The 25,481-nt window shown below is 38.7% G+C and overlaps 1 protein-coding gene across 3 annotated transcripts in view; it reads left to right on the forward strand.

Moving 5' to 3' along the window:
- Window positions 1-269: 269 nt before the first annotated feature.
- The window catches only part of LOC105391526 (ADP-ribosylation factor 6), a 31,728-nt gene continuing 6,516 nt past the window's right edge, over window positions 270-25,481 (forward strand). For 2 of the 3 annotated variants that reach the window (XM_048633110.1, XM_048633111.1), the window contains exons 1-4: window positions 271-417; window positions 2,902-3,003; window positions 20,376-20,490; window positions 22,889-23,044. In XM_048633110.1, the coding sequence (XP_048489067.1) occupies window positions 20,409-20,490; window positions 22,889-23,044 (238 nt within the window). In that variant the 5' untranslated portion in view covers window positions 271-417; window positions 2,902-3,003; window positions 20,376-20,408. Of the gene's footprint in view, window positions 418-2,901; window positions 3,004-20,375; window positions 20,491-22,888; window positions 23,045-25,481 lie in introns of all 3 variants that reach the window. The other variant, XM_048633112.1, reaches the window with a different exon arrangement.

Consider the following 25,481-nt stretch of genomic DNA (forward strand, 5'->3'; position numbering starts at 1 on the left):
AACTTCTCGTTTTGTGCTGTACTTGCAAGAATCTGTCAGTCAGTTGGTTGTCTGCTAGGCTAAAAACCTGTTTCCACAAACAGGTTGATGTTTTCTTCCTTCTTGTTACTTATGCTGTTCAACATTGGACTCATAATAATATTAACCAAGCGAAAACTTTTCTCGTCCTTTGTTATATCATATCCGTTACGTTATAAAAAAATAACGATAAAGTACGGTTTTAACAACAAAAATATATATTTTTTCTCTATGGTTCTGTCATGTTTTTTTGTTAGGTTGGTATTAATTAATCAAACATTTTCAAACACGTGGTGGCGCTAGTGTCTTGTGTAATGTCAATCGTCGTGGATGTGGAGTGTTTTGTGTTGTGAGTGAACGGTGAATGTGAAATTTATTGTAATCTTTCGTTGTTATGTGGTAAGCATTCAAAGATATTAGAATTTAATACTAACCAACCCATTTATTTAAAAAAACGCGTAGTATTTGAGTGTGTAAAAAGTGCCGCCAACAAGTCTGAATGGCCGTTACTTGACCGCCATCGTCAAAGCTTGCCGACTAGCGACTCCGCCTTTCTGCAAGAAGTTAATTATAATAATACGTTTATCTAAACAGTGGAAACTTTGTTTAGGGTTATATTGACTTTGGACGATTGTTGCTCATGTCGGTAACCTACGACAGTTTGTTAACCATTATATTTGATCATAAAATAAAAATTTAATATCGCAGCTGTATTTAAAAACTAAGGGACGCATCAATGGTGATTTATGCTGTTATGGGTTAATCGAGATGACGGTGTGGCATAGTTTCCCAAGTAGGAACACCATACCTACGCTTTAATCTCATTTGAATAAACATAAACATATCTTTATTGTAATAAGTAAAAACATACAAGGTGGGGTTCCAATCTACTTGCAAAGTAACACAGTATTTACCTGCACACCGATGAGCTCGGTAAAGTATTTGGCTAAACATAAATATTCCATTCCATGGTTGGTGGGTCACCTTGTGGGCAGGTTGGGACCGGAGTTGAGTTGGGACCGGAGGCTTGCTGGAATTCATCCCTGAATTTCTAACCTGAAATGTAGTGAGGAATGCAATACCTAATAGGACTTTATTTTGCCTATTTATTTGTATAAACAAATTTTACACGTCTGGTAATCTAATCATTGGTGAAGGGTTGAGCTATTATAATTATATTAATTTATTAGGCAATTTGTGTGTTTGTCTGCCATTTTTTAGGAGGTTCTCATAGATCTCCGAATTTTCCTTTCTTTATTATCCTTATCTCCTGAACCTCCTGCAGGTTGACTGGTAGAGAATGCTCTTAGCATTAAGTTCACCTGATTGTACATCTACTTTTGTAAATTGTGCAATAAAGTATAAATAAATAAAAAAATAAATCTATAGGAGACTCAGTAGTGGCCAAGAGGGAGATGAGGTAATAATGATAACACAAGGTAAATAATATTAAAAGATGAAGATAACCTTTAAATGAAACCAAGGAACCAATGAGGATACAGAGGAATATTAAGACAGAATGTCAATCGCCCGTAAAAAAGTGGACATAACAAAAAATATAGCATTAGTCGTTGACGGATGAATTTTAAGTACCTATTAATGTTACTGAGGGTCCTCATCTTGGCAAAATAAGAGTATGCTACTGTCCCCCTATCCCGCAAGGGAGTTAGTAACCAGACTGTTCAAAAATTTAATGGGAGAAAAAGTAAAGACTTGGTTAAATATTATGATAATTAAGTAATAATGTTTTGTTCTAAAGTAAATGTAGCCAGACCCTATAATTATGTTTTATATTGATCCACCGGATTTAATACCTTCTAATAAAACATAACTACTAATTAATCAGTCATTCATTTCCTATTCAATGTTAATGTGTTCTATTAAGATTCTCACATTTTTATTCTCTAAACGACTTACCATTCAATATTGTTGTTAAGTTAATTGACACTTTGTTTAGCAAGCATACTAATTTACATGTTGTAATGACATGATAATCAACTAAAAATACATGTTTTTCAAGGTCTTTGCCCTTAAGGAGTACAGTCTAGGTCACACTGATTTGGTAATAGGTGCTAATCTCAATCTGTAGGGATTGGAGGTGTTTTTGTACTGAACTAAACCGCTTAAACTACTGGTAACATTTTGTTGTTTTATTTTGTTGACGAATTTTAGCGAATTTTTTATCCGCCATGAAGTTTTTGAAAATCACGATGTATTTAACGTTAACTACTATAATTCTGTGAACAGACTCTATTTTCGGTTATATGACATCATGTAGGTTTATGATTGACTAGCTTTTCAATAGGTATATGTACTATACATTATACATCATCATATTCTAACCAAAAAGTAGCTGTTGTGCTGTGGCTTCAGCGTTCGAATCCCATATTTTTTATACAATACAATACACTTTATTTGCACCAAGAACAAAAATTACAAAAAAAAAACAAAACTTAAAAATAAAACAGTACCAAAAGGTTTATTACTTACGGATTTTTGCTTTGCTTTTGCTCTCGGATTTTGTTTTTTTTGTTAAGTTTTGTGTTTGTCCCCATTAGGTACCCATCTGAAAAGGTGTGGTTCGTGAAATCTCTCAACTTTTACTCGATAGTCAATTGCCATAACCAATAGATGTACCGTTAGACAGACATTGTACAAAAAAATTTTAGTAGGTACCTACATGAAATTCCCAGTCAAAATAACCTTATAACGAGACACAAAAAGGTATTTTCAAAAGCTGCAAGTTAGACAATATGCAGTTCTTTTAAAAAACAGTAAATTTTAAACCACCTACTATGACAAATCTTCTCGTCTCCTCGTCAATTCTAATAGGTATTATTAGTTTTTAAATATTGACTTTGTAAACATTTTTCTTTGTTTCAGGTTATGTGGATCATTAGATAAGTCACTGTGAAATCTGTGGTTGGCCGTGGTGTTGGCCCGGCGATTGGAATGGTTCCTGAGTGTTCGTGTTTACTTGTTGATGTGAGTTTTTTTATTTCAAGTTATATTTAAGATACACATTTCATGACAAACAAAGTCCTCTTCAACGCACCTGATAGGCTGCCTGAAAACTAAAGCGACGACGCGGGTTGGTGCAGCGGCTTACGCGAAAAAAATCCACCAATAGACTTTCACGGGTTTTAATGCAATTTTATTGGTCGATTTTTGCCTCGCTTACCGCTCTGCTGGCTGCGTCGCCAGTTCTTCTGGAATGGATAGGGAGTCTTAAATAATTTTATTATTTCAGGACTATCGGGTTCAGTAAAATAGGATGAATGAAATCACAGATCAAAGTAAAATAAAATCCAAAGTCAATTGCAGAAGTTCATAAAATCACCTTTCAGATTTCTGTCGGGTCGGTAATCTAATATACATACGATGTCTAATGTGGCTACATGCCATCGGACTGGGTTGAATGGACTGGACAATAGACTAAGCTAGGCTATAAAAACATGAAGAAATTGAGAACATATCTATTACATACAATAGGAGTAATTCTAGACCAGAATCAGAATAAGATAAGAAATAGAAAGATGGACAAAAACTATGACAAAAAGCAGTACTTACATTGTTTTTTTACACTTATAATTTAATCTTCCATACTCACTTTGTATACTTCATACATAGTACACCTCTAACCTGACAATAATATCGTCCCTTGCTTATAAAAAACCCTTGTCAACATTATAATCAACAAACGCAATTAAATGATCGTAATTAGCAATGTTGCGTGAGTATAAAGCAAAACTAAATGTTATAATTATTGCAATGTTCTCCAATCGTACCGTGTTTTTTTTTTTAACTAAACGCTTTTCGGAAAAAAACATGACGTCATAACACTGACCCGATGTATGGCATGTTATTCTATTTGAAAATGTCTGGTCTACAGCTGGGAATAATACACATTGAATTTGATACCTACAGGTATATAATTTTGATATAGCATTTATTAACGGGAATTATATTTCAAGCAACTTGGTTGTAGGCCTCATAAGCCACTCCCCCTACCCTAGCATAATAACAATAAAGTAAAGGCATTTCAGAATGAATAAACTAAGGTATAGTTATACTCTCCTAAAAGTTACCATGTAACATGTAATGTCAGACTGGCCTAAATACAGTTAGATGAAGCTACCTAAATTTTTTTTATATTAACACAACACCGACACCGCCTTACGAGGAGAAACTTGCTCTTGTTTATAAACTTCCAACACGAAAAGTTTTCACAAAGCACTCGGTAACCTAAAAACGACATATGAAATTCATACAGTAGGTATACTATAACGTATCACTTTTTTAATAAAGTTACCGCACCATTTTTCTGATTGGTGCTCCGTTTACACTACTTCAGCGTTTTGGCTCATCAAATAGAATTTTCTTTCACAAGCTTGCTTGTGTTGGGGTTCACTAACTCGCACTAGGCCCGCGTGCTAGGACTAGGTCTAAAAACCCTTCCTTGGAAGGAGACCCGTTCCCCAGCAGTGGGGACGTAATGAGTCGTGATGAAATTAATAATAAATTACATATAATATTCCAAAAAAATATCTTCTTCCCATTGCTCATTCCCAGTTTACTCTCCGTGTCCACTGTCCAGGGATTGGTCGTATGCAAACGAGGCACCGACCCGCCATACGGAGTTGCGTGGTGCGTGGGGCCCGTATCGAACAGCCTTGTATGAATAGTTAAACACGCTCGCATGTCGGAGTGTGTTGTTTGTCCCGTCCAGGGGGTCACTCTATATGAAAAAAAGCGAAGTTTTCGATCGCTGTTACGCGAGCCACGACTTTATCATGTTTTATTAAACTGCTCTCGTTAGTTCGTTTTTTGTCAGTATAGAGTAACCCTCCAATCTGTTGCCAACTGATTCTAGAGACGATCCAACGGCTCTTTAGGTCGGTGAAAGTTTTCTTATTCGAAAACGTATTGTTTCTAGTCGAAGATAGTAATTGACTGATGTTTACACTGCTATAAAACGCTTAAAATTTCATGTTCTACCTACATGTTTATGACTCAAGCCGTAAGCTCCTATACTGCAATTGTACCGTCTATGTTGTGTATTTCCTGTTGTCATGTCTGTGTTTGTGTGCATATCATATAAAAGAATTATCTATCCATCGTACGAAAATAGACGTTTGGCATCCATTCCATGCAACATCTAAATATCTAACATCTATCTAGATTCCATTAAAAACTACATAGGACGATACCCTCTATGCAATATCCAGTCAAAACTACTCAATGCCTCACTGAAGCAGATCCGTTGGCCAATTAATATTCTACGAGTGCGTCAAGAGTTGTAACAATCCCTGGCATTGTTTTAATAAACCTCCTGTTGAATGAATGAATGTCTTGTTGAAAATTTAGAGGCATTTGAATGTCGAAAAATACATGCAAAAATCCGTCGTTGTCAAAACTACACTCGCAAGCAGTGAAAAAGTTCCACCTACAAAATGCCGTCAACAAATGGTCCCATTTTTTATGTATATTATATTATAGCTAGAACGAGAGCTGTGATGAGAAAGGCAATCACTTTAGTTATTGTTTCAGCAGTGCCTAGTCTCTGTTTTCTCTTGAATTCTTCAGATACCTTCCGCTTTCGGCTCTTCTCTCCAATCCGTAATAAATTGGATAGTACCTAATTCAACTTAACATTTCCCTGTTTTTCTTAACCTCTAAAACGTCTGTGGGCTAGCGGTGGATTCTTTAGATAACTTCTGCCTGCAGCTATTCTATATATACCTATCCAATCCTGCATAAATTGGTTAGTAATACAACTCCTAACATTTCTCTGAACAGTAAATCAATCTACAGACTTGTGTGACAAAAGGACTGTCTCTTCCCGGATACAGCACCGTTTCACTGAATAATTGCTGTCTATAGAACACTTCCATCGATTTGTATTCACGGATGTTCGTAGATCGTCTAACAATGGCACCAGGTGGTAGGAGTTATCATTCTGTTATCGCCATAGTAACGCTTTTCCGTCAAACCTCGAGGAAAAACTGCTTTGTAATTATGTAAAATATGTGTTCTTATTGCCCTTATAGACTTTGGACTTAAAACAATTGCAACATTGTTTAGTCATAGCTAAAACTAAAATTAGTGAATACTGTTTACGCACTTCATGCAATTTAGACCTAAAGTTCAAAGATTTCTTTCAAATGTTTTTAATTTTAAAAAATACGACTAGGTGGGTAAAATACACTCACGGGCAATGAAAAAGTTCCACTCACAAAATCACCGGCACCCAACGATCTAAATTATTCAAACATCTAATTTAAATTATGCACAAAATCTTATAGTTTTTAGTTCGTAATATCCTGATGCTCTGTTAAATGTACGTGAATGTTGCAGAAGGTGTTATTAAGCTAGCCTTTGCCGTTTAGGAGTAATTTGGTGCTTTTCTCTGTGGAACCTTTTCATTGCCCGTGAGTGTAGTTCAATAATACCTACTAATTCTGCAATAATATCTATATAGTACCTGCATAGGATTCATACTCTCAAAAGCAACAAAAGTTAAATAATTTCCGCGCTTTCTCTCTTTTTGTTCTGTAACTATCTTGTCTGTAGAAATGGTACTGCTACACTTTGGACAGTATAGTGACCAATTCAGATGCCCAACAATACAGAGTTCATGAGGCTAATGATGTGACAAAACGTCCGACCAACGGCTTCATTTACTACAAATTCCCCTCCACAATTATTGTACGAACCACTTGGCAGCAAAACAGACTGTCAGCTACGAACAATACATGTCATTTTCGCCTGTTACATCTACTTGATTAGCTCTGACTATGAAGTGATAGGGCTATAGTTCTGTCGTGTAAGGCTGTCGGTTTAATTAAGGTACGTCAGTACTACGATTGTATTATTATAGTAGACACTGCGAGTATATTTAAACTGACCTGACAAAGATCACGTTGCTATCCATGCTAGGTGTAATGGAATAATATTTAAAGTTAAACAACAAGTATTGTGTGTCATTTTATCGTAAGAGCGAAGGAATGCATTTTTTTATTTGGCTCAATTCGAGAGTTATCTTATTAAAATCGTCAGCGAGCCGATGTTTTTCTTGTCTTCCGTGTGAGTGGAAGAGTTTCTAAAACAAGTGAACTTCTAAAATTCTCAGTTGACGCTCGATTAGCTAATCTAGGCGGCTGACCTGCCGCGCCGGCCTATATCATAATGGGGTTATCGAGCTATCACCTATATTTATGATCGAGTAACCTCCCGTTTACGTGGAAACTCGGCGGAGTGATTATATTAAGTATACGAAAACATTCTAATGGCTAAATGGTTTTTTATCTTGTTTAAAGAAATCTTGGGTCGATGGATTTGTTACAATTGAAAAGTGTGCATTGGGGATCCATCTAACCCGTGCAAAGAAAAGCTTAGTAGCTTCTCAATTCTATAATACTCACACATTATATTCTCTGTTTTGGTAAATCTGAAAGTATGTCGATTTTTTACTCAGAATTCTTTTGCAAAGTTCATCGTCCCACAGGAGGACTAGTTATAGAGAACTGACAAGTATCCGACTGGTCAGTCAAGCGAAGGGGATACGATTACGGGTAATATTCCCAGGTAGAACCAGATTCGCATCAGTGGGACATCTCTAGTCCCGTGAGACTTACAACAACAGGCTTATTCAAATGAACGAAGTGGACCTCAAGTTTACAGCGTTCATAGGTCCTGTATACGATCGTAAGAAGACGATGTGGAAATAAACTAATAATAAAGAATCAAAAAAATATAGGTATATAGTTAAACGAATAACTTATTTTTTTTTTTAAACTGCACATAATCTACGCTAAATGTATCTTAAGGCTCAGTTTCACATTTGAGTAAATCTACCTAAGCATGAACTTAGGACCGACTCAACGATAATTCAGCCAATCACAGAGCTGCATTCCATACTCAAACTCTACTTATCTTGACGTTCTCAACTGTGAAACTGACAGTTAGTCAATTAAAAGAACTTAAGAATCTTAAGATTATACTCAACTAGTTGCAGACACAGCTTGCGTTTCTTAAATACTTAATAATTATAGGTATTATATTAAATGACTGAGTAAAATAATAAAGATATTATGAAATTAAATTGGAAGTGTGTGAGTTAAGAACAAAGGGTCATGAAGTTCAGTTCTGATTGCATAGGTTTACCAGAACATGTTGCGTCCATAGCTGGTAAATTCCAATCCTCCCACATCCGACTTCTCCTGAGGTCGTCTTCGGCTCTCGTAGCTAGGCACTATCGCTTTGGAAAAGCTTGGGTGACCTGAATAGCAAACTTTTGCCATTGAGTCACTGACTCGCTCCCTTGAGTGTGATTATGTTAGGGCTACCAACATGTTCACATATTACTCGTGTCGTTTAAATGTAATGACACTTTAATGGTGAATTTTTGTGTAGCAGCCAATTCAATAATGAACTGGTCAGTGAGCGCTATAATTTCACTTTTATATCTTTGTTTACATAGTCTCTAATGATTATGATGGTCCTATAAAACCACTGTGTTCGTAAGGTGAACAGAATGGTGAGGAAAACGGTTGTCTTTACAAATTCATCCAGACATATCTCGTCTTTTAGTTAAACATTTCCCTCAATCTGACACCTTGGCAACCCTATAAGTCATCCCAGCTGGTGTCAGTGTCTGCTACTATACGCGGTTATAGTCCGTCCTACTGATGTGGATCAAGTCAATGAGTCCGATGAGGCGCCAACATTACGGTCAGTTTGTTCACCTCAGCGCTGGTCCCATTGTTGTCAGTCGCATACAAACACGATCACTATAGACTAAGGACCAGAAGGGATGGTCTTGCTTGACGAAATATGAGATTACGGAGATGTATCATGGAATGGGTACAGCGTTTAAGTTTTGCCGAATAAGATTCCAAAACTGCTAAGAAGAGATGAACGGAAGGAATTGTACTCTTTCCGTCTGTCGTAAATTAAAAGTTAGTTTAATTTACAGGAGTATAGAGTTAATACTCAGTATATTCTATTTTCTATGAAAAACTATAAAACACATACCCAAGACACTTGCGTTGCGTCAAGATAAAAATATTTGTCTGAACTGTTATCATTTATCACATTATTATAAAATGTTGTCAGCTGGATGTTAAGTAGATAAAAATGAAAAAACTGGCTTCAATTTCAGTGGCAATGAGCTACTTAAATTGTTACATATTTCCATAATAGTTTTTTAATATAATACACACGCGGTATAAAAAATAATTTAAGTATTAAAAAAGAAAGCTAAATATAGAAATTGTGTGAAATCGTAGTTAATAACTAGATAGCGATCACCTGTGAGCCGACACACTTCCAACCGGCCCGGCTGACTGACATAGATATAGCCGGCTAGCACGATAGGCAACTGACCCCTAAGTCCCGAGTCGAAAGGTCGACTTTCGATTGTGACTGCAATAAATTTATGCCAACATAATTATTATCGTGATCGAAACGTAGGTAATTACTAAATAATGATAGTCGTTTATCTTGTGCCTGATTCGTCCATTTTGTGGAAATACGATATTCTTTTTGCGGTTTGCTATTCACGTGTCTTTCTCGTGTTTTTTTTGTAGGTTTTGTTAATAGTGTCTCGTTTATTCTTTGATACACATACAAACATGGTTCCTTCACGCTGTTTGTCCTTCTAACTAAGTAATTTTGCTTGTTTACATAATCATGTCATGTCATTTAAATTTGTAAATATTAAATATTTGTTTTTTTTTAAGTTTAATACGTATGGCTACGAGTAGATAGTTAATGTAAGTACGAGGAATTTATTATGATATATTCATCCATTACCAGTTCAACGCAGTGTAAAATAAGTATACGAGTAGAAATTCAACAGAGACAACTAACTGTCTTCCACTTCTCCACGGGTGTAGTGGAACGGAACTAAATGATTTTGCGTGTCTTACGATTCAAAAACGATCGGAGACTCAACTGTCGTTCTGACGATGAATTATACCAGTACGACGTTGCAGGTATATTATTTTCCCTCTCTTAAATTTGTTATCATCTCTTAAGAAGACTCAGCAGCCAAGTAAAATAGAAATGAAATCGATAGGTCAAGTCAACAACGAGTAGAGGCACACAGACACTCACTTCAGACTTATATCACCCCTCTTCGTTATAAACGGTTAAAGAAAACCTAAATAAAATCAGCCGTGAGAGCGTAGATGTAGAGGGCTTTATATTTCCTCACGTCGTTCACTAACCAGACACATTTACAGTTTGTTTATTTTATTTTAACGCGATCACAGCTGGCGGCACTTCCAACATCCTTTCGATTACACACATTACAGTTAAAGTTATAGCTATATACGTTATATGGGTGTTTATTTAAAAGTTATTTTATTCCCTTCGGTCTCCTTTGGCTGTCTACTGTTGTTCGACGTTTTATTCTTGGCTTATTTTGTTCGCGATATAATAAACTACTATTCAACAATAAAAATTGATAACTTAAAAAATATATACTACTCTGTGTAAAAAGTACCGGGAAAAGATCCTAATATACTAAAAAAATTAAAAATCCGACTTCAAAAAACCACTAAAATGTAAGAAATAATTTAAGGTTTACACAAATTGTACTCGTATGTGACAGTACAAATATACCTAAGCAGGAACTGTTCTTTTTTGATGTTGGTGCGGTGACAAAGTAATCTAAAGAAATATGGCACCAACTTCAAAAAAGAACAGTTCCTGCTTAGGTATATATGTACTGTCACATACGAGTAGAATTTGTGTAAACCTTAAATTATTTCTTACATTTTAGTGGTTTTTTGAAGTCGGTTTTTTAATTATAATTTTATTTTATAGTTTTTAGTTTATTTGCAATAATTTCAATCAAAAGTAAAGTGCAAATGATACCAAAAAGTCCTACTAATCAATACGAATCATTCAAGCCTAAACACGAAGTAGTTGCTATATACCGTTGAGGAGTTCCCCTGACTGCCTTCCGTTTCCATCATCAGATCAGCTCAAGGTCACCATCATATTTTTTTGTTATAAGAACTATATTTACGTTCTTAATTTAATTAGAATCGGTTAATATGTGCCCAAAATGGAAATTCATACCCTGTTTTTACCCCTTTACCCACCCTTGGGGGTGAGATAAAATTCTGAAAAAAAATGGGACCACCTGGGAGCTCAACCCAAAACAACAAAAAAAGAATTTTCAAAATCGGTTCATAAACGGCGGAGTAATCGGTGAACATACATAAAAAAAAAGATCCCGACGAATTGTGAAAAACTCCTCCTTTTTTGAAGTCGGTTAAAAAACAAAAACACAACACATGTTAGTGTGAGAATCTTACATTCGCAATCTAGAGCGGATGGTTTTAAATATAATTTTTACACTATTTCAACGCAAATGTTAGTAAAATTAATATGTTACAGGTTATCTTATGTGCTTTTTCATGTATGGGTTTGGGTATTCTTTTAATTCTCACATGCAACAAAACACACAAATTACATAAAAAAAAAACATTTATTGCTAAGGCTTAAAGTAGAATCAATTTAAATTCATATGACTAGAAAATGTTACTAGGAACAATATTTGTAGATGCGTGTCTTCAGTTGAAGCTACACGAGCCGGCACATTTGATGAATACATCAACACGCGGAGGCGACTGACACAAATTCCTCATAATAAGATTATGTAACAACATCTGGGCTTCGCATTACATGCGTTGACCACTTACACAGGAGTCGTTCAATGTATTAAACCCTATTAGCTCTCACTAGGGCGATGACAAACCGCCAAAGGTCACAATGAAGATGCAGGATGAACAGATAAAATAATTTTAAAACACTTTTCTACGTATGTAAGAACCCACCGCAGGGTGTGAACAAGCGATAAGGCGATAAAACCTAATGAGTTCAAACATGAATGCCACAAACGAAATAAGCGATATACATGCATAACCCAAAATAGACTAAAGAAACGACGAAAAACAATTTATGACTCCGGTCCCCCGTTTTATCATCCACGGCACTCCCATAGGGAACGCTAACATTCTTTGTCGAAGCAAGATACCCATTCTGTGCACGCTCAATAAATTACACCGCAACCGCGGATGTCGCCGGTTCCTGCCTGCCCACCGGGGTTCAACGTGCTTTACTGCACTTGTTTTAAAACAGAGAATCGGGCTAATTCTACCAGCAAACGAAATACTAGTAAGAGAGGAGAAGTACCAGCAAGGAGTAAGAAGACTTACGAAAGAAATTTACTGTGCGGAGATGAATGGTTGTGTCGGTAGGGGAGGTCCTAAGTACTCCTAAGCGAAGTTATGTTCGATGATAACAGAACTGAGTTGCTTCTGCTGTGCCTTTTGCCAAATTATTTACATGTAAGTTTTGAATTTTTGTTACATTTGAGTTTTGTGTTACCGACAATTATTGTGACCTTCACCCACATAGCAGCATTACATGAACGTTATCGGTGTGATGCACGGAAGCCTTCCGATATGCAAAAATACATTCTTTCCCTAAGTAGACTTTCCTATTTAGTCGTTTTTGACTTGTTGGATATGTACTAGGTAAGCGCTGCCAACGTGGTTTCCATTCAACATTAATAAATTATATGCAAGCAACGTTTTCGATTGTTTCGGTTCGCCGCGTCCCGATATTGCGACCTATCAGTTTGTCGCTTCCTGCCTTATAAATGTGAGTTCATATCGTATTTATAATGTACGTGATTATGCCAGCTCTGTTAAATATCCCTGTATACGGGCTTGTTATAAATATTTTTAGCTCCAGTTTCGCCTGGCTCACCCGATAACTCTAAAGCTGCTAAGCGGAGTCATAAATCTCGCTAAATAGTCCCAGCGATTTTGTGAAATCCACGTCGCGACTTTGAAATAAAAATGTCAGCCATCGCATGGAATAAATTAGGTAATGTGCGAGACATACCAGTCCTTTAAATCCAGGCTTTAATAAGGTACGTATTTAGGAGTTTATTCGAGCTGACATCAACAGAAAGCCGTGAAAGCGCGGTGTCCTTTACGATCGCGAACTTCGCCTCCCTTCTTTTACGATCGTTAAAGAAGATCACTGCACCAGGTTAGTATGATACCAAGCCATATGTTAGTAATAATGCTGTTAAAGGATAGCCTGGCTATATTTATAAAAACAGACGATTTACTTATACAACCCTTATAATCGAGTTACGAGGTGACAAGAAAAAGCCAGGTTAAAAAACATATCCCGTTGAAAAATAGACCGTAAATGTGAATGTAAATAGGGACCGTTGTCAACAGAGGCGGTGGTTAAGTACTGGGAGAATTCCTGGCAAGACCTCGTGTCGCCATTCGGGTAACGCTGCGGAATCTAAATCTTCAGTTATAGCTTGGCTATATTTATAAACAGACGATTTACTTATACAACCCTTATAATCGAGTTACGAGGTGACAAGAAAAAGCCAGGTTAAAAAACATATCCCGTTGAAAAATAGACCGTAAATGTGAATGTAAATAGGGACCGTTGTCAACAGAGGCGGTGGTTAAGTACTGGGAGAATTCCTGGCAAGACCTCGTGTCGCCATTCGGGTAACGCTGCGGAATCTAAATCTTCAGTTATAGCTTGGCTATATTTATAAACAGACGATTTACTTATACAACCCTTATAATCGAGTTACGAGGTGACAAGAAAAAGCCAGGTTAAAAAACATATCCCGTTGAAAAATAGACCGTAAATGTGAATGTAAATAGGGACCGTTGTCAACAGAGGCGGTGGTTAAGTACTGGGAGAATTCCTGGCAAGACCTCGTGTCGCCATTCGGGTAACGCTGCGGAATCTAAATCTTCAGTTATAGCTTGGCTATATTTATAAACAGACGATTTACTTATACAACCCTTATAATCGAGTTACGAGGTGACAAGAAAAAGCCAGGTTAAAAAACATATCCCGTTGAAAAATAGACCGTAAATGTGAATGTAAATAGGGACCGTTGTCAACAGAGGCGGTGGTTAAGTACTGGGAGAATTCCTGGCAAGACCTCGTGTCGCCATTCGGGTAACGCTGCGGAAACTAAATCTTCAAATAAAAGACTAGTGGAGTACGGAGGTTTCCAAATGTTTATTCATCTTTTAACTTAACAACATTTACCGGAATAGCTCTTTATGGGTTAATTCTTCAGTCTAGACTCTAAAAACACGACCGTTATCCCCGAAGTCAGAGGTTACGTCAACCGCTATTCGCTGTACATTTTGTACTCACGTGATAGGTCGCGAGCCGTATCGCCATGACAAAACATAATTTCAAAATAAATTTAATCTCTTTATTACCACAAGGGACCAGCAGAATGTCTTCTATTAGAAGTTATAAGTAAAAGCATGCTTTACCAAAGCCTTATAATATTCTGTTGTCAACAAGATGGTGGTGTACCAAATTATGAATGAACGGAAATGACACGTACGGCTCAGCTGTGGCTCTGCGTGTGTAATGTCTATGGTTGGTGGAATGCATATTGCTTTCTGCGGCTTTCCCATGAACGTCGCTTGCACTGTCCCACCCGTGTTGTTTGTGTGATTGCGTACTGTGCATGTGTTACATGACTTATATTATTTGAATGAGAGGCTATCTTTACTTATGTCAATTGTTTGTATTTTTTCATACTACGGGAGGTCAAATTGTCCTGTATGTAAATGTTCTACACCCGTCGCAATTTCTTATGAAGTTAAGTGCTAATTTTTGCGAATGCTTAATCATTATCAAGGAGTACTTTTTTTAAACAACATTTCACAAGTTTCTTCCTCTCACAAACTTTTTCAAATTACTTAAATATTCTTCATAATTGTACAAAATCTCTACTATCACAAGTTATCATAAAGTATCAGTCTTATCTTGTAACTACTGCGATACCACCGATATCTGGCCAATTCACGGTCAAGGCCCGTTCGTCGCGAAGCCGCTATTTTTTCTAACCCACTAAAGAGCCATAAGACTGGTTTTGCAAGAAAAAAAATTAAGGTGAGCGTGTGTGTCCGTTTACTAGTTGATGAATCTTTTATTGACCGCTAGGTACTTAATACATAGTCTGGGTCTAGGTATCTAGTGTTAGGATCTATAATGGAATTGGCACAGTTGTTTTTTTTTGTATCTTGACTTATTTCAACTATTTTGAAATCACTAAGGACAAGATAAGGCAAAAGTAACTCCTCGAACATATATTCAAAATCTGCATAAATCTAATACATTATTTTTTTAATTTTAAACAGTGAATATGCAGCAGGTACATGTGCATGCCATCAATTCATATCATGACTTAGTTTGCCGTAGAAATGATAGCCAAATACATTCAACGTTTGGCGTAACGCCAGGCATAACGTCAATAAATATCCCTACAATTAAATCTTCAATCGAGCTGCTTATTCTATTATATAATTCTGATTGACCAATCATGTCGATGGTAGTCAAGGGTTTGCTATATCTGTTATAAAACCTACGCAAACGCATGGACGTGCTTTGTTTCCATTAGGCTGGCTGATAAAACCTTTTCCTGTTTTATTAGAGAAGTGTCTGTCTAGAACGCTAAAGTAACCATAGTTATTTTTACGTATCACAAGCCATTTAATGAATTATGGTACCTACGTATGCGGTGACGTCATACAACCGCTGTTGGAGTTGGTTGTTGGTTGTAGCGCTGATTCATCCCACGCCTAAGAAATTGTTTGTCTCTAGGTACCTACTTAACGATCTAGGGCGTAGTCCTGATGTTTTGCAGTAACACGATACTGAGTGTGGAGTATTTTGTTTAGATTATATTAAACTAGATATTTTCCTACTAAATCTAAGGTTTCACGACGACGAGGTAGTAGTAGTTTAAAGTTCTAGAAGTTTACATACATAATTCCTCTTTTAGATTTTGTGTAAATCCCCAATACTCCCCATAGCTGGTTCCGATTGGCTGGGCAAAGGAAATGGTGTGGAAATTGTGAACGCCCTCAGCAATGACTTGATGCTAATAGTGTTAGGGAAAGTGACCCCATCATGTCGCACCTGATTGGCCACAGCCGGGGTCCTGCAACCCTTGTATTTATCTGTTATTAAATTAATTTATATTTTATTTAGTTTTTTACCCCACACACACTGGTACTATAAGTTTGAAGAGTGTACCTATCTTTCTGTAAGACCTAAATGGATGGAAAGATTCAATTGCATTTTTTATAGATAAGATAGAGTTGAGTTCCATGAGCTTATCACGAGGAAAAATTCACAACCACGCGCTTCTTGTTTCAAGTGTTAAAATTTATATTTATTCCAAAATCAGTCACTACTATTATTGGGGTTAAAACGCGCCACTGATGGATGACTTTAAACGCGGCTGGTTGAGAATGTCCCCGCTGGGTCTCTATCTCTTCAGCACAGCTCGCAACTTTGCTCACTGAGCCTCAGCCAGCGGAGTCGGCTCTGATAGTTTAATAGTCCACTAATTGTCTTCTGGGACGACTTCCGTACTCGAATTGGACTTCGCTCGTAGTTCTTGCGTCATTATGTTACTCATTTTAGTGTATTCTGGAGTATTGGGCGATGGTAAAGTTTGGTACGGTCTTCTCGGATCTTAGATTAATGGTGTACCACAAAAAAGCAACTATTTTTTGTTTTACATTGCATTTTGTTAACAGTCAAACCATTTTAAGTTTATCCTAATTGTACCAATGAATCATCACGACCCATTACGTCCCCACTGCTGGGGCACGGGTCTCCTTCCAATGAAAGAAGGGTTTAGGCCTAGTCCACCACGCTGGCCAAGTGCGGGTTGGTGGACGCCAACACAAGCAAGCTTGTGCTGAGAGAGTTGTCGGGTAAGTGGGCAACCCGACTGTCAGATGTTTTCAAGCCGCCCGAAGGCCTCTGACTAGGCTTAACGACTGCTGCCGAAGCAGCAACCGGGACCCACGGCTTAACGTGCCGTCCGAAGCACGGAAGCGTCCAGAAAAGCACCACTGGAAATTGGTCACCCATCCAATGGCTGACCGTGTCAGTTGTTGCTTAACCTCAGCGATCAGTTACGATCACTGAGGCCCGCTCGACTACGGACGCTTCAATAATACTAGTACTACTTCAGTAGTAGAGTACCAATGAATAAAGTCACAGATCTTTTAACCGAACTAAAGTCACATCTTGTAATAGAACCTCTAATCATTATTCTCTTCATTAAAATAGTTTAGAACAGCAAAATTTCAATTTACTGCATTCGAGTCTCGCAATCGCAGCATAAACAGCTTGAAGCCTAGAATACAGGTTGTTTTGCTGGCTAGAATAGGGCAGGAGTTAGCTTATCTCGACGCTATGGAATGCGTTGCTAGGCCGCCGAGTTCAACGGTTGTCTAATTTGAATTGTATTGCGGCAATCAGCGCGCGGCGGATACTTGGCGTTCCTCTGTTGATAATTTTGTGTCGTCGGGATAGTAGAGTTTCGTGATTTGAAACGTTTCATGTTTAAACTGTAGTTTTGTGAGTAACAAATAACAATACAGCACGTTACCAAGTTGGTCCATCATCAAATCAATATCCGTAATAATGTATGAGTACTTATAGGTTGAATGAAAAAACTCTTTTTAATTATTCGCGTCCATGTTTAAATGTTACTGCCTGGTTTATTCTTCGTCAAAGTGTCGCGACCACCGACCCAATTTAGAGCTTGTGGCATTTACAGCTTTGGGCAAACCGTAAAAGTTTAAAGGGCCTGAATACAATTAGTTTTTACACCTTTATGTATGTTGCACTTAAACTTAACAAGACTGTTCTCATTTGTTTCGTCTGTAAATAGATATCCTCGTATCTATCCTATCCTATGTATTGTGACCGGTTTTGCTACTGTAGAACGTAATACAATAAGTTAAATTTTAATTAAGTAACAGCCCGTCGTTAAGCCTCGAATTCACTAGGGCACAAGTTCTGAGACTGTTACAGAACATCTACGGTGCGTGTTCTCAGAACATTTTGGTAACATGTCGTGATACATGTTGCTTGTCCACACCAGCAGTCTCCGCCGAGATGTCGCCCGAGGAAGTCAATAAGTTTTTTCTACGGGCATGTTGATGCTAGAAGTCGCGCACGCGTCCACACTCTGCAACAGCGGTCGCTAGACCTAGTAAAAAAAAAAAACCCTATGTGCTAGACTGATGTCGCAGGAAGTTCTGTCTCGCGAGCCAAAACACGGAACCTGTTCTGCGACACGTAGATGTCGCTGTATAGTCGCGTGCGACGTCGCAGAACAGAGCGCGACGTCGCGGCGACACGTAGACGACATGTGCCTAGACAGGTTCTGCGACAATTTGTCGCCTAGTGAATACGTGGCTTTAAAGTTATTGTGCCACATTAATGCCACAATCATTTATAAAAGTTTCAATATTCTTTTTTTTCACGTTAGTAGATACCTACATGTATTATCTGGCCCTAGCCTATAATCGTTTCCTATGTGTTGAAATATTAATTCATAACAAAAGCGGTATCTTAGTACCTTGAATCCCGAAATAGCAATGGATTCATCGTCTGCCCACCGAATACACGTGCCCATTTTAATGAAACTACACGAGTTTAGGCGCCTTCGATTCTTAGCTTAAGACAATAGGAACAAGATTGAGGGTCTGTGAAAAATTTACGTCTCTACAATTAATAACACCCCACTTATCTCAACAACAACAACATCCGAGTTCTTATTTTTAGTTAGTTCGGTTACAAGATTTGCCATCTTATTCATTGGTTCAATAGTTGTCATTAGGTAGAAATTAAAACGGTAAAAAAAATGCGGATAGTTCGATTCATAACGAATAGCGGTGGTGATATGGGGACACACATTCGATGGTCTCACGTCATGCCGGAGTTGCGGTATTTGCTATTATTGATCATCTATCAATCACTTAGGTGGCAAATTCACGTTCGATAGTGGGGGACAGTAATTTACGACGGTTTGGCAGACGCTGAAATATGCGGTCCATATTAAAAAGAGATGCCCTAAAAGAAATGTCCGTTTGGCATAAAGGCAAAGGATTTTTTATTCGCGATTTGGCAACAGTTCTCCTGACAGAATAGAATATTTACTCTTTACTTTGCAAAATAAAATAAGTTATTACAAAATAACTTTTAAATAGAACAGTGCAAAAAGGCGGCCTTATTGCTTAACGCTTTAAATGATTAGCTGAAGTTGGAACACTAATTAAGGTAGGTAGGTAGAAGTAGGTACTATATTAAGGGTTCTACTTCATAATATGAAATAATATCTCTAAACATATTACATACCTATTAGGAATTCCCATCACATACATTTTTTACATAGTCACTCGAGTTTCCCTATTTCGTAGAAGGTATTCTTGTCGTGTTATATTTAGAGCTACATAGCTATCTAGGTCGCTGGATCGAGTGGGCATTGCATAAGGCTTAGTGCTAGAGCCGTAAAGATGAGCTTAGCATGAAAGGGAGCGGGATTAGCCGTCTCCCTAAAGAACGCGATTGGGAGACTTCGTTTAAGTACCGAAGGGTGGCAAAGGAGGCACCTTTTCACAAGTTAATCTCTACCAGAGTGGGGTGCAAGATGTATTTTACCGTAGATATTATATGTGGAGCTAGGTATGGCTAGCACAAACATTTTTGTAGCGTAGTTCAACGTCGACTCGTGATACGTAAGTTAAATTTAATCATGTTTTACTCGAATCAGACAATGATCCAGCTGTTGAGACGCAATAATAGTTGGTAGCCTGGTGTCTCGGAACAAACCACCTACTCTACATTAACGAGTCCACAATAATATTGGTCCGCGAATCATTGGTGAATTCGATCAGTGTTCGCTAACTTTGGTAATTTAAGTTTCAAACTGGTCTGCTGAGCTTAGAATGAGATTTATGTATTATGGTTCTGAATAATAATGGCGTTCCATTGTCTAGAGGAAGTCTAGACTTCACTTGATTATGTTTAAAGTTACATGTTATTAAATCTAAATTCTATGTTATGTTGCGTGAAACAATCTTCTTAGCGTGTCGTGACAGAAGAAAGATAGAGTCTGCGATACCACTGCCACTGAAGTCCGATAGCAGCCGCGCTGTATTCAACCTAGTATTATTAATTATTGACTTTTTGGCTGCACTCATAAAAGTGATTGTCAGATAGTATGAATAAGCAGATGAGTTCCCGTTTTGCCTTACTATTACGGACTCTAGGTCGCTGATTGTCAGGGTTGCGAAGGCTGTCTTTAAACAAATTTCTTCCCTGGCCGGGGATCAAACCCGAAGACCTTTGGCACAGCAGTCAGGGTCACTAACCGCTACACCATTCGGTCTTCAATACGATAATTTGACTATTTTGACGTCACGTGACTAACGTATACCTTCTCCCATTTCCAGTAGTGCGGTTGAGGCGAGCGAGGCACCAGCACCATGGGGAAGCTGCTGTCGAAGATCTTCGGCAACAAGGAGATGCGGATACTGATGCTCGGCCTCGACGCCGCCGGCAAGACTAGTATCCTTTTTTACAATATGACCAATTCACGTGGTACCCCCGCGTTGGGCCGATGAATTTAGATGTTATTCTATGGGATTAAACAAAAGCTACACACTTTATGGCTGATTTTCCACGGTTAGAATAAAGTTATCTGGGATTCGGATGCTGTCGCGTCAGAATGTTTGTATAAGAAAGTAAACAGCAACAGTTTTAATTCCTCAGATATAATTTATCTGTCTATTAAAAAATCTGCCCTTAGAAAAGTAAAGTACTTTGAGTTTGGGTTTCCTAAAGCTTGTAGCGGCAGTAGAGGTGTTATAATTGGAGCTAGTGAACTGAAGGTTGGCAGATAAATAAAACGTTGAAAAGTAAAGTAAAACCCCTCTATCAGACCGCTGGACCGATGACCTTAAATTAGATGATATGCTGTGGGAGTAAACCACAGTAGTTACCTACTAAACAAGACCATGCTCTTTAAATGTGGGTTTCATTCACAAATAATATGTAGCGCCATTTGCGACGTCATAAATAAAGCTAGTGTAGGAAGATAGTAGGATCTGGCACATGAAATTGAAACTTAGCATTTGCGTAAACCTTCAAATCTACAATTTGGGTAGGTTTGATATACGAATGTTGTAGTCGGCCAAACAAAGGTGAAGACTAGAAAATACAACTACGAGAAATACCCATTCCTTTTGTGGGATATAAACCTACTTAAGCCTTTAGGGTTTTGCCATAATCTCAACCCACATTCCTTTGAAGACATACACATCAACACAAAGGGTTTTGCGCTCTTTTTTACACATGTCCGTATTGTTTACAGAAACACAGGTTAAGTGTAGCACAATTTAAATCAATAAGGATCAATGTCTATGTTTTTTATTTCTCTTTATTATGTAAACTGACTAGCAAAACTCGCTAGACGTCTCAAAATTGAATTTCCGATAATACCTACTTTTATTAGTCAATTCCGTTTTGGTCACCGTTTGAATGGGTCAAAGGTTAAATTGAGATGATTATTTGGGTATGTCTCGAGGCCGTTTCATTTACGGCTAGAAGGGCTATAAAATTTACAGCACACTGGGGTTTCTCTGATTCTGATAAATTAAAACATTCTCGCAAAAAGCTTGCTTATGCGATTTTAATTATGGCGAAGGATGGGTGTTGAGTCAGCTTCGGACATGAGTTTTTGCATCCGTCGGAGCGCTTACAATCCACTTATGCAAATTGCCCGAGATATTCAATCAAAGAGGCCACAACAGTACATTAAGCGTAATGTATGCCTAGACGGGTATGCAGTGTGGTGTGTGGGTAATTACATGCATGGTTACCCTGTTTAGTGTGCCACGCATTGCTACTGGATACCTATGTAATGTATGTGAGCCTGGTCATTGATTATATTATTTATTATACATACTTTAGTGTAGTTTAGTGTAGTGCACAGTTAATACGCCAAATAATCAAAATATATGTGTATAATAAATGAATTACTGATTTTTTCGAGCTGCTTTCCTTTGCCGCAACGGCATTAATTGGTAACCAGCTTGGAAAGTATATATATGTATATAAAATTTATATCTTCTATACATGTGCCGGCAAGCTTTTTTGATTCAGCAAGATTGCACAAGAAATGTAAGAGAAAAACAAATCTCAAAGGAAATAGTTAATATCCGCAGATTCCCAAGTAATGAATACAACAGGGGCAAAACAGTCACAGCCAGCTTTCCCCTCTGCTAGCCCGAGGGCAGAGATGTTTTTCACTCGACTTTTTACTTTGAGCATCTGTTTATTTTACGATGCTTTAAGGTGCCGTTTACCTAATCCTTTGACTAACGCGTCCATTTATCAAGCCAGAATAGCCCTTAACGATAGTGCTGCTAGAATCAAGATCGTATGCAGTACGATGCGCTTGTAATAGGATTTGAACCTCACAAATCCTACACAAGGATTAATATCCAATTAACAAGCCGAGCCGATCTTAATGCAATTGGAGAGCACTGTAGCTCTTTCACGGAGATCACCTACATGTAGGTCGCCTAGGTACGCCTAGATCGAAGCTAAAACTGAGCTAGGCTATTAAGTTTACAATTCCAGTGGAATTATGGGACAAGTTTCGCTTATTTTTTTTTTCTGTATGCACATTACATAGAACGAAATGTTTTCATGGAGTTGGTGCAGTACACGTTCATCTAATATAATTATATCGATACCGTTTATACAACTAGAAGGCATAATAACCAAAAGGGAGGGGAGATTCGACCATATAGCTCTTATTTATTTAACTAATTCGAGTGACTTTATTTTTACCCATAAAACAAATAAGTATAAAGACGAACAGTTAATCATTAGTAGCATTCTCTACTAGTTAACCATTTGTGATGTGAAACATGAATTTCCTTAACCGCACACCTTTCAGCTATTTTATATAAACTTAAACTAGGCCAGTCAGTCACAACGATCCCCACCGTCGGCTTTAACGTGGAGACCGTCACGTATAAGAACGTCAAATTCAACGTGTGGGACGTCGGGGGGCAGGACAAGATACGACCACTGTGGAGGCATTATTACACAGGTGAGCCATATTTAGTATTAGCTGTTCCCGCGAGCTTCGCTTCGCCTTAAAAAGTTTTCCCGTGGGAATTCCGGGATAAAAAGTAGCCTATGTTCTGTGAGCCCCTTCGACACGACTCACAACTATAACGAATGCCGGATGGTACGAATCTTAAAAGAAAACACCAGTATTACTATCACTATTCACTTCGAGGATCTCTGGAGATGTTCACTATTCGAGCTTGATGTTTACTGTTTGAATGTTACTATTAAACTGAACTTAATGTGTGCCGGACACCTCGCTTTATATAGGCCGGCGAGCGATCTTCCCGAAAGTGCCAGAGATACCCGAGGTCACACTATTTATTATTATTATTACTAAGTAGGTATAAACAATCCATACTTATCTACTAACTATAAGTACCTAACTTAGCATCTAGAAAGTTCGCGGACGTTGTGGAACATTCCCTAACTATTGTTCTAGAAGCTTCTAGACTATTGTAGATCTATTGAATCCATACTAATCCTTCTAGAACTTTATCGAAACTACTGGAAAGTGATAGAATGTTCCAGAACCTTCGCGAGTTATCTACTCTATCTATCGATTGTCGCGAACATTACTCCCGCCGCAGCTCTTGTAGCTGAACTATCCGCGGTCGCGACATCTTCGTCGATGGGCAGCTCCTCGGTCATCTCCATGGTAGGCGCCCGCAGGATTCATGACGTCTCCTTGCTGCTGAGAATCTCGAACATACTTCTCCATCCATCGTGCCCAATATTTGTCCGTTAATCTCTTGTCTATGAGATCCAGTCTTCTAACTGCCAAGTCACACTTGCTGTTGGACACTACTTTCCGCAGCAGTTCGGTCTCTCCCGCTGGTATACCCTGGAGTTTGTCCGCCAGAAACGGCAGCGCATGCCAATCTATCTCACTATCTGTCGGACTATCGAATTCTGTAGGGAGATGAACCGTTTTTATGGCACTCACACTCATCCTACGATTCTCTAGACTACGATCTTTCATCGTGTCTATGGATGGTGTGAGTGCTCCGACGACTTCAGCTGAGGGCGGCAGTGTAGGCCCCTCACTTTCAGCACTGACTGGCTCACTTGTCGATGTTACACTATTTACAGGAGCCACTCTGTATCCCTGCAGCGGTTGGATCCGCTGTGGCTCCCGCCGGTTTTCACCGGCGACGACTACTTCCGCAGGTTCAGGCGGGAGAAGGCAGGGCAAGATTTCCACCACAGGTTGGCTGACGGCGACTTCTTTCGATTCAGGGTCAAATGATAAGTCTCCTGACGCATAGTTCACCTTTTCTCTCGTCGCCTTTACTCGCACAACTTGAGATGTCACACTGTGTGTAGTCTTCACTGTGTCCGTGTGTAACATTGGGTGATGTGATGATAGGCACCCATATTTATCACATGGCTTAAACTTGCATACGTGGCCGAACCGTCGAACTTTAAGACAGCGGAAGCAAAGCTTATGTGCTTTCGCCAGTTCCCATCTTTCTTGTACGCTGGCTTTCTTCATCATGTAGCAATCGGTGGTACTATGCTCACGTTTGCAGACCGGACACGAAGTGTGCGCGTTAGACGCCGTTGACATGTCTGTGACATGATGAATTCGCTGTGGTTTTCTTGAATGTAACTCCCGCCGGTCTTCAGCAGTGACAATTTCAGCTGAAGCAAATTCACTAACTTCACTGGATACAACTTTGAAGAAGTTGGTTAACGTGATGAGGTTCGGTTGGTCTTTTGGTTGTTCTTTGTTGAACCTGTAGTATTCAAACTGTAAAGCAGACGGCATCTTTTCGACGACTGCCCGCACGACTTCCGCGTTATATAAATGATGCGGCTTCTCTAGTGCTCGTATGGTTGCCGTCACATTCATAATTTTCGAGGCGAACACGCAGATATCACTTGGGTTTGCGGATAACTTCGGTAAGCTGCGCAACTTATTTAATTCAGCCATGGCGATTGCTTCTGGACGGCCGAATCTAAGTTCTAAAAGCTCCATAACTTCACGCGCAGTTGTTGCTCCAACAAAGAGACAATGTACTGCCTCTTTAGCAAGGCCTCGTAAACTCCTGCGCAATCTTGCCAGGTTCTCCTGTTCGCTGAGTTGATGCTCAGATTCCTCAAAGGCTCTTTTAAATGGCAACCAATCTGTAGATGCACCATTAAAGTATGGCAGTTCCACTATTCTCGGACTGGCAGGCTGCATGTAACGTGCAACAGCAGAGCCTATGGCAGCAGCGAGCTCATCGTAGTCGTGCTTCACCACAACAGGTTCATTAACCTTCACGCTAGTGGGCATCTCTGGCGCATGACATGCGCTTCTTCGTTCTTCCATCATGGCTGCTTGTGCAGCATAGCATCCTGGTCCCGCAGGTTCAGGCAGGACTTGGCACGCGACGACGTCTTGCGGTGAGAGTGCGGGTGTACTTCTCCGC

The sequence above is a fragment of the Plutella xylostella genome, chromosome 5 (genome assembly GCF_932276165.1).
Source record: "Plutella xylostella chromosome 5, ilPluXylo3.1, whole genome shotgun sequence".
NCBI lineage: Eukaryota > Metazoa > Arthropoda > Insecta > Lepidoptera > Plutellidae > Plutella > Plutella xylostella.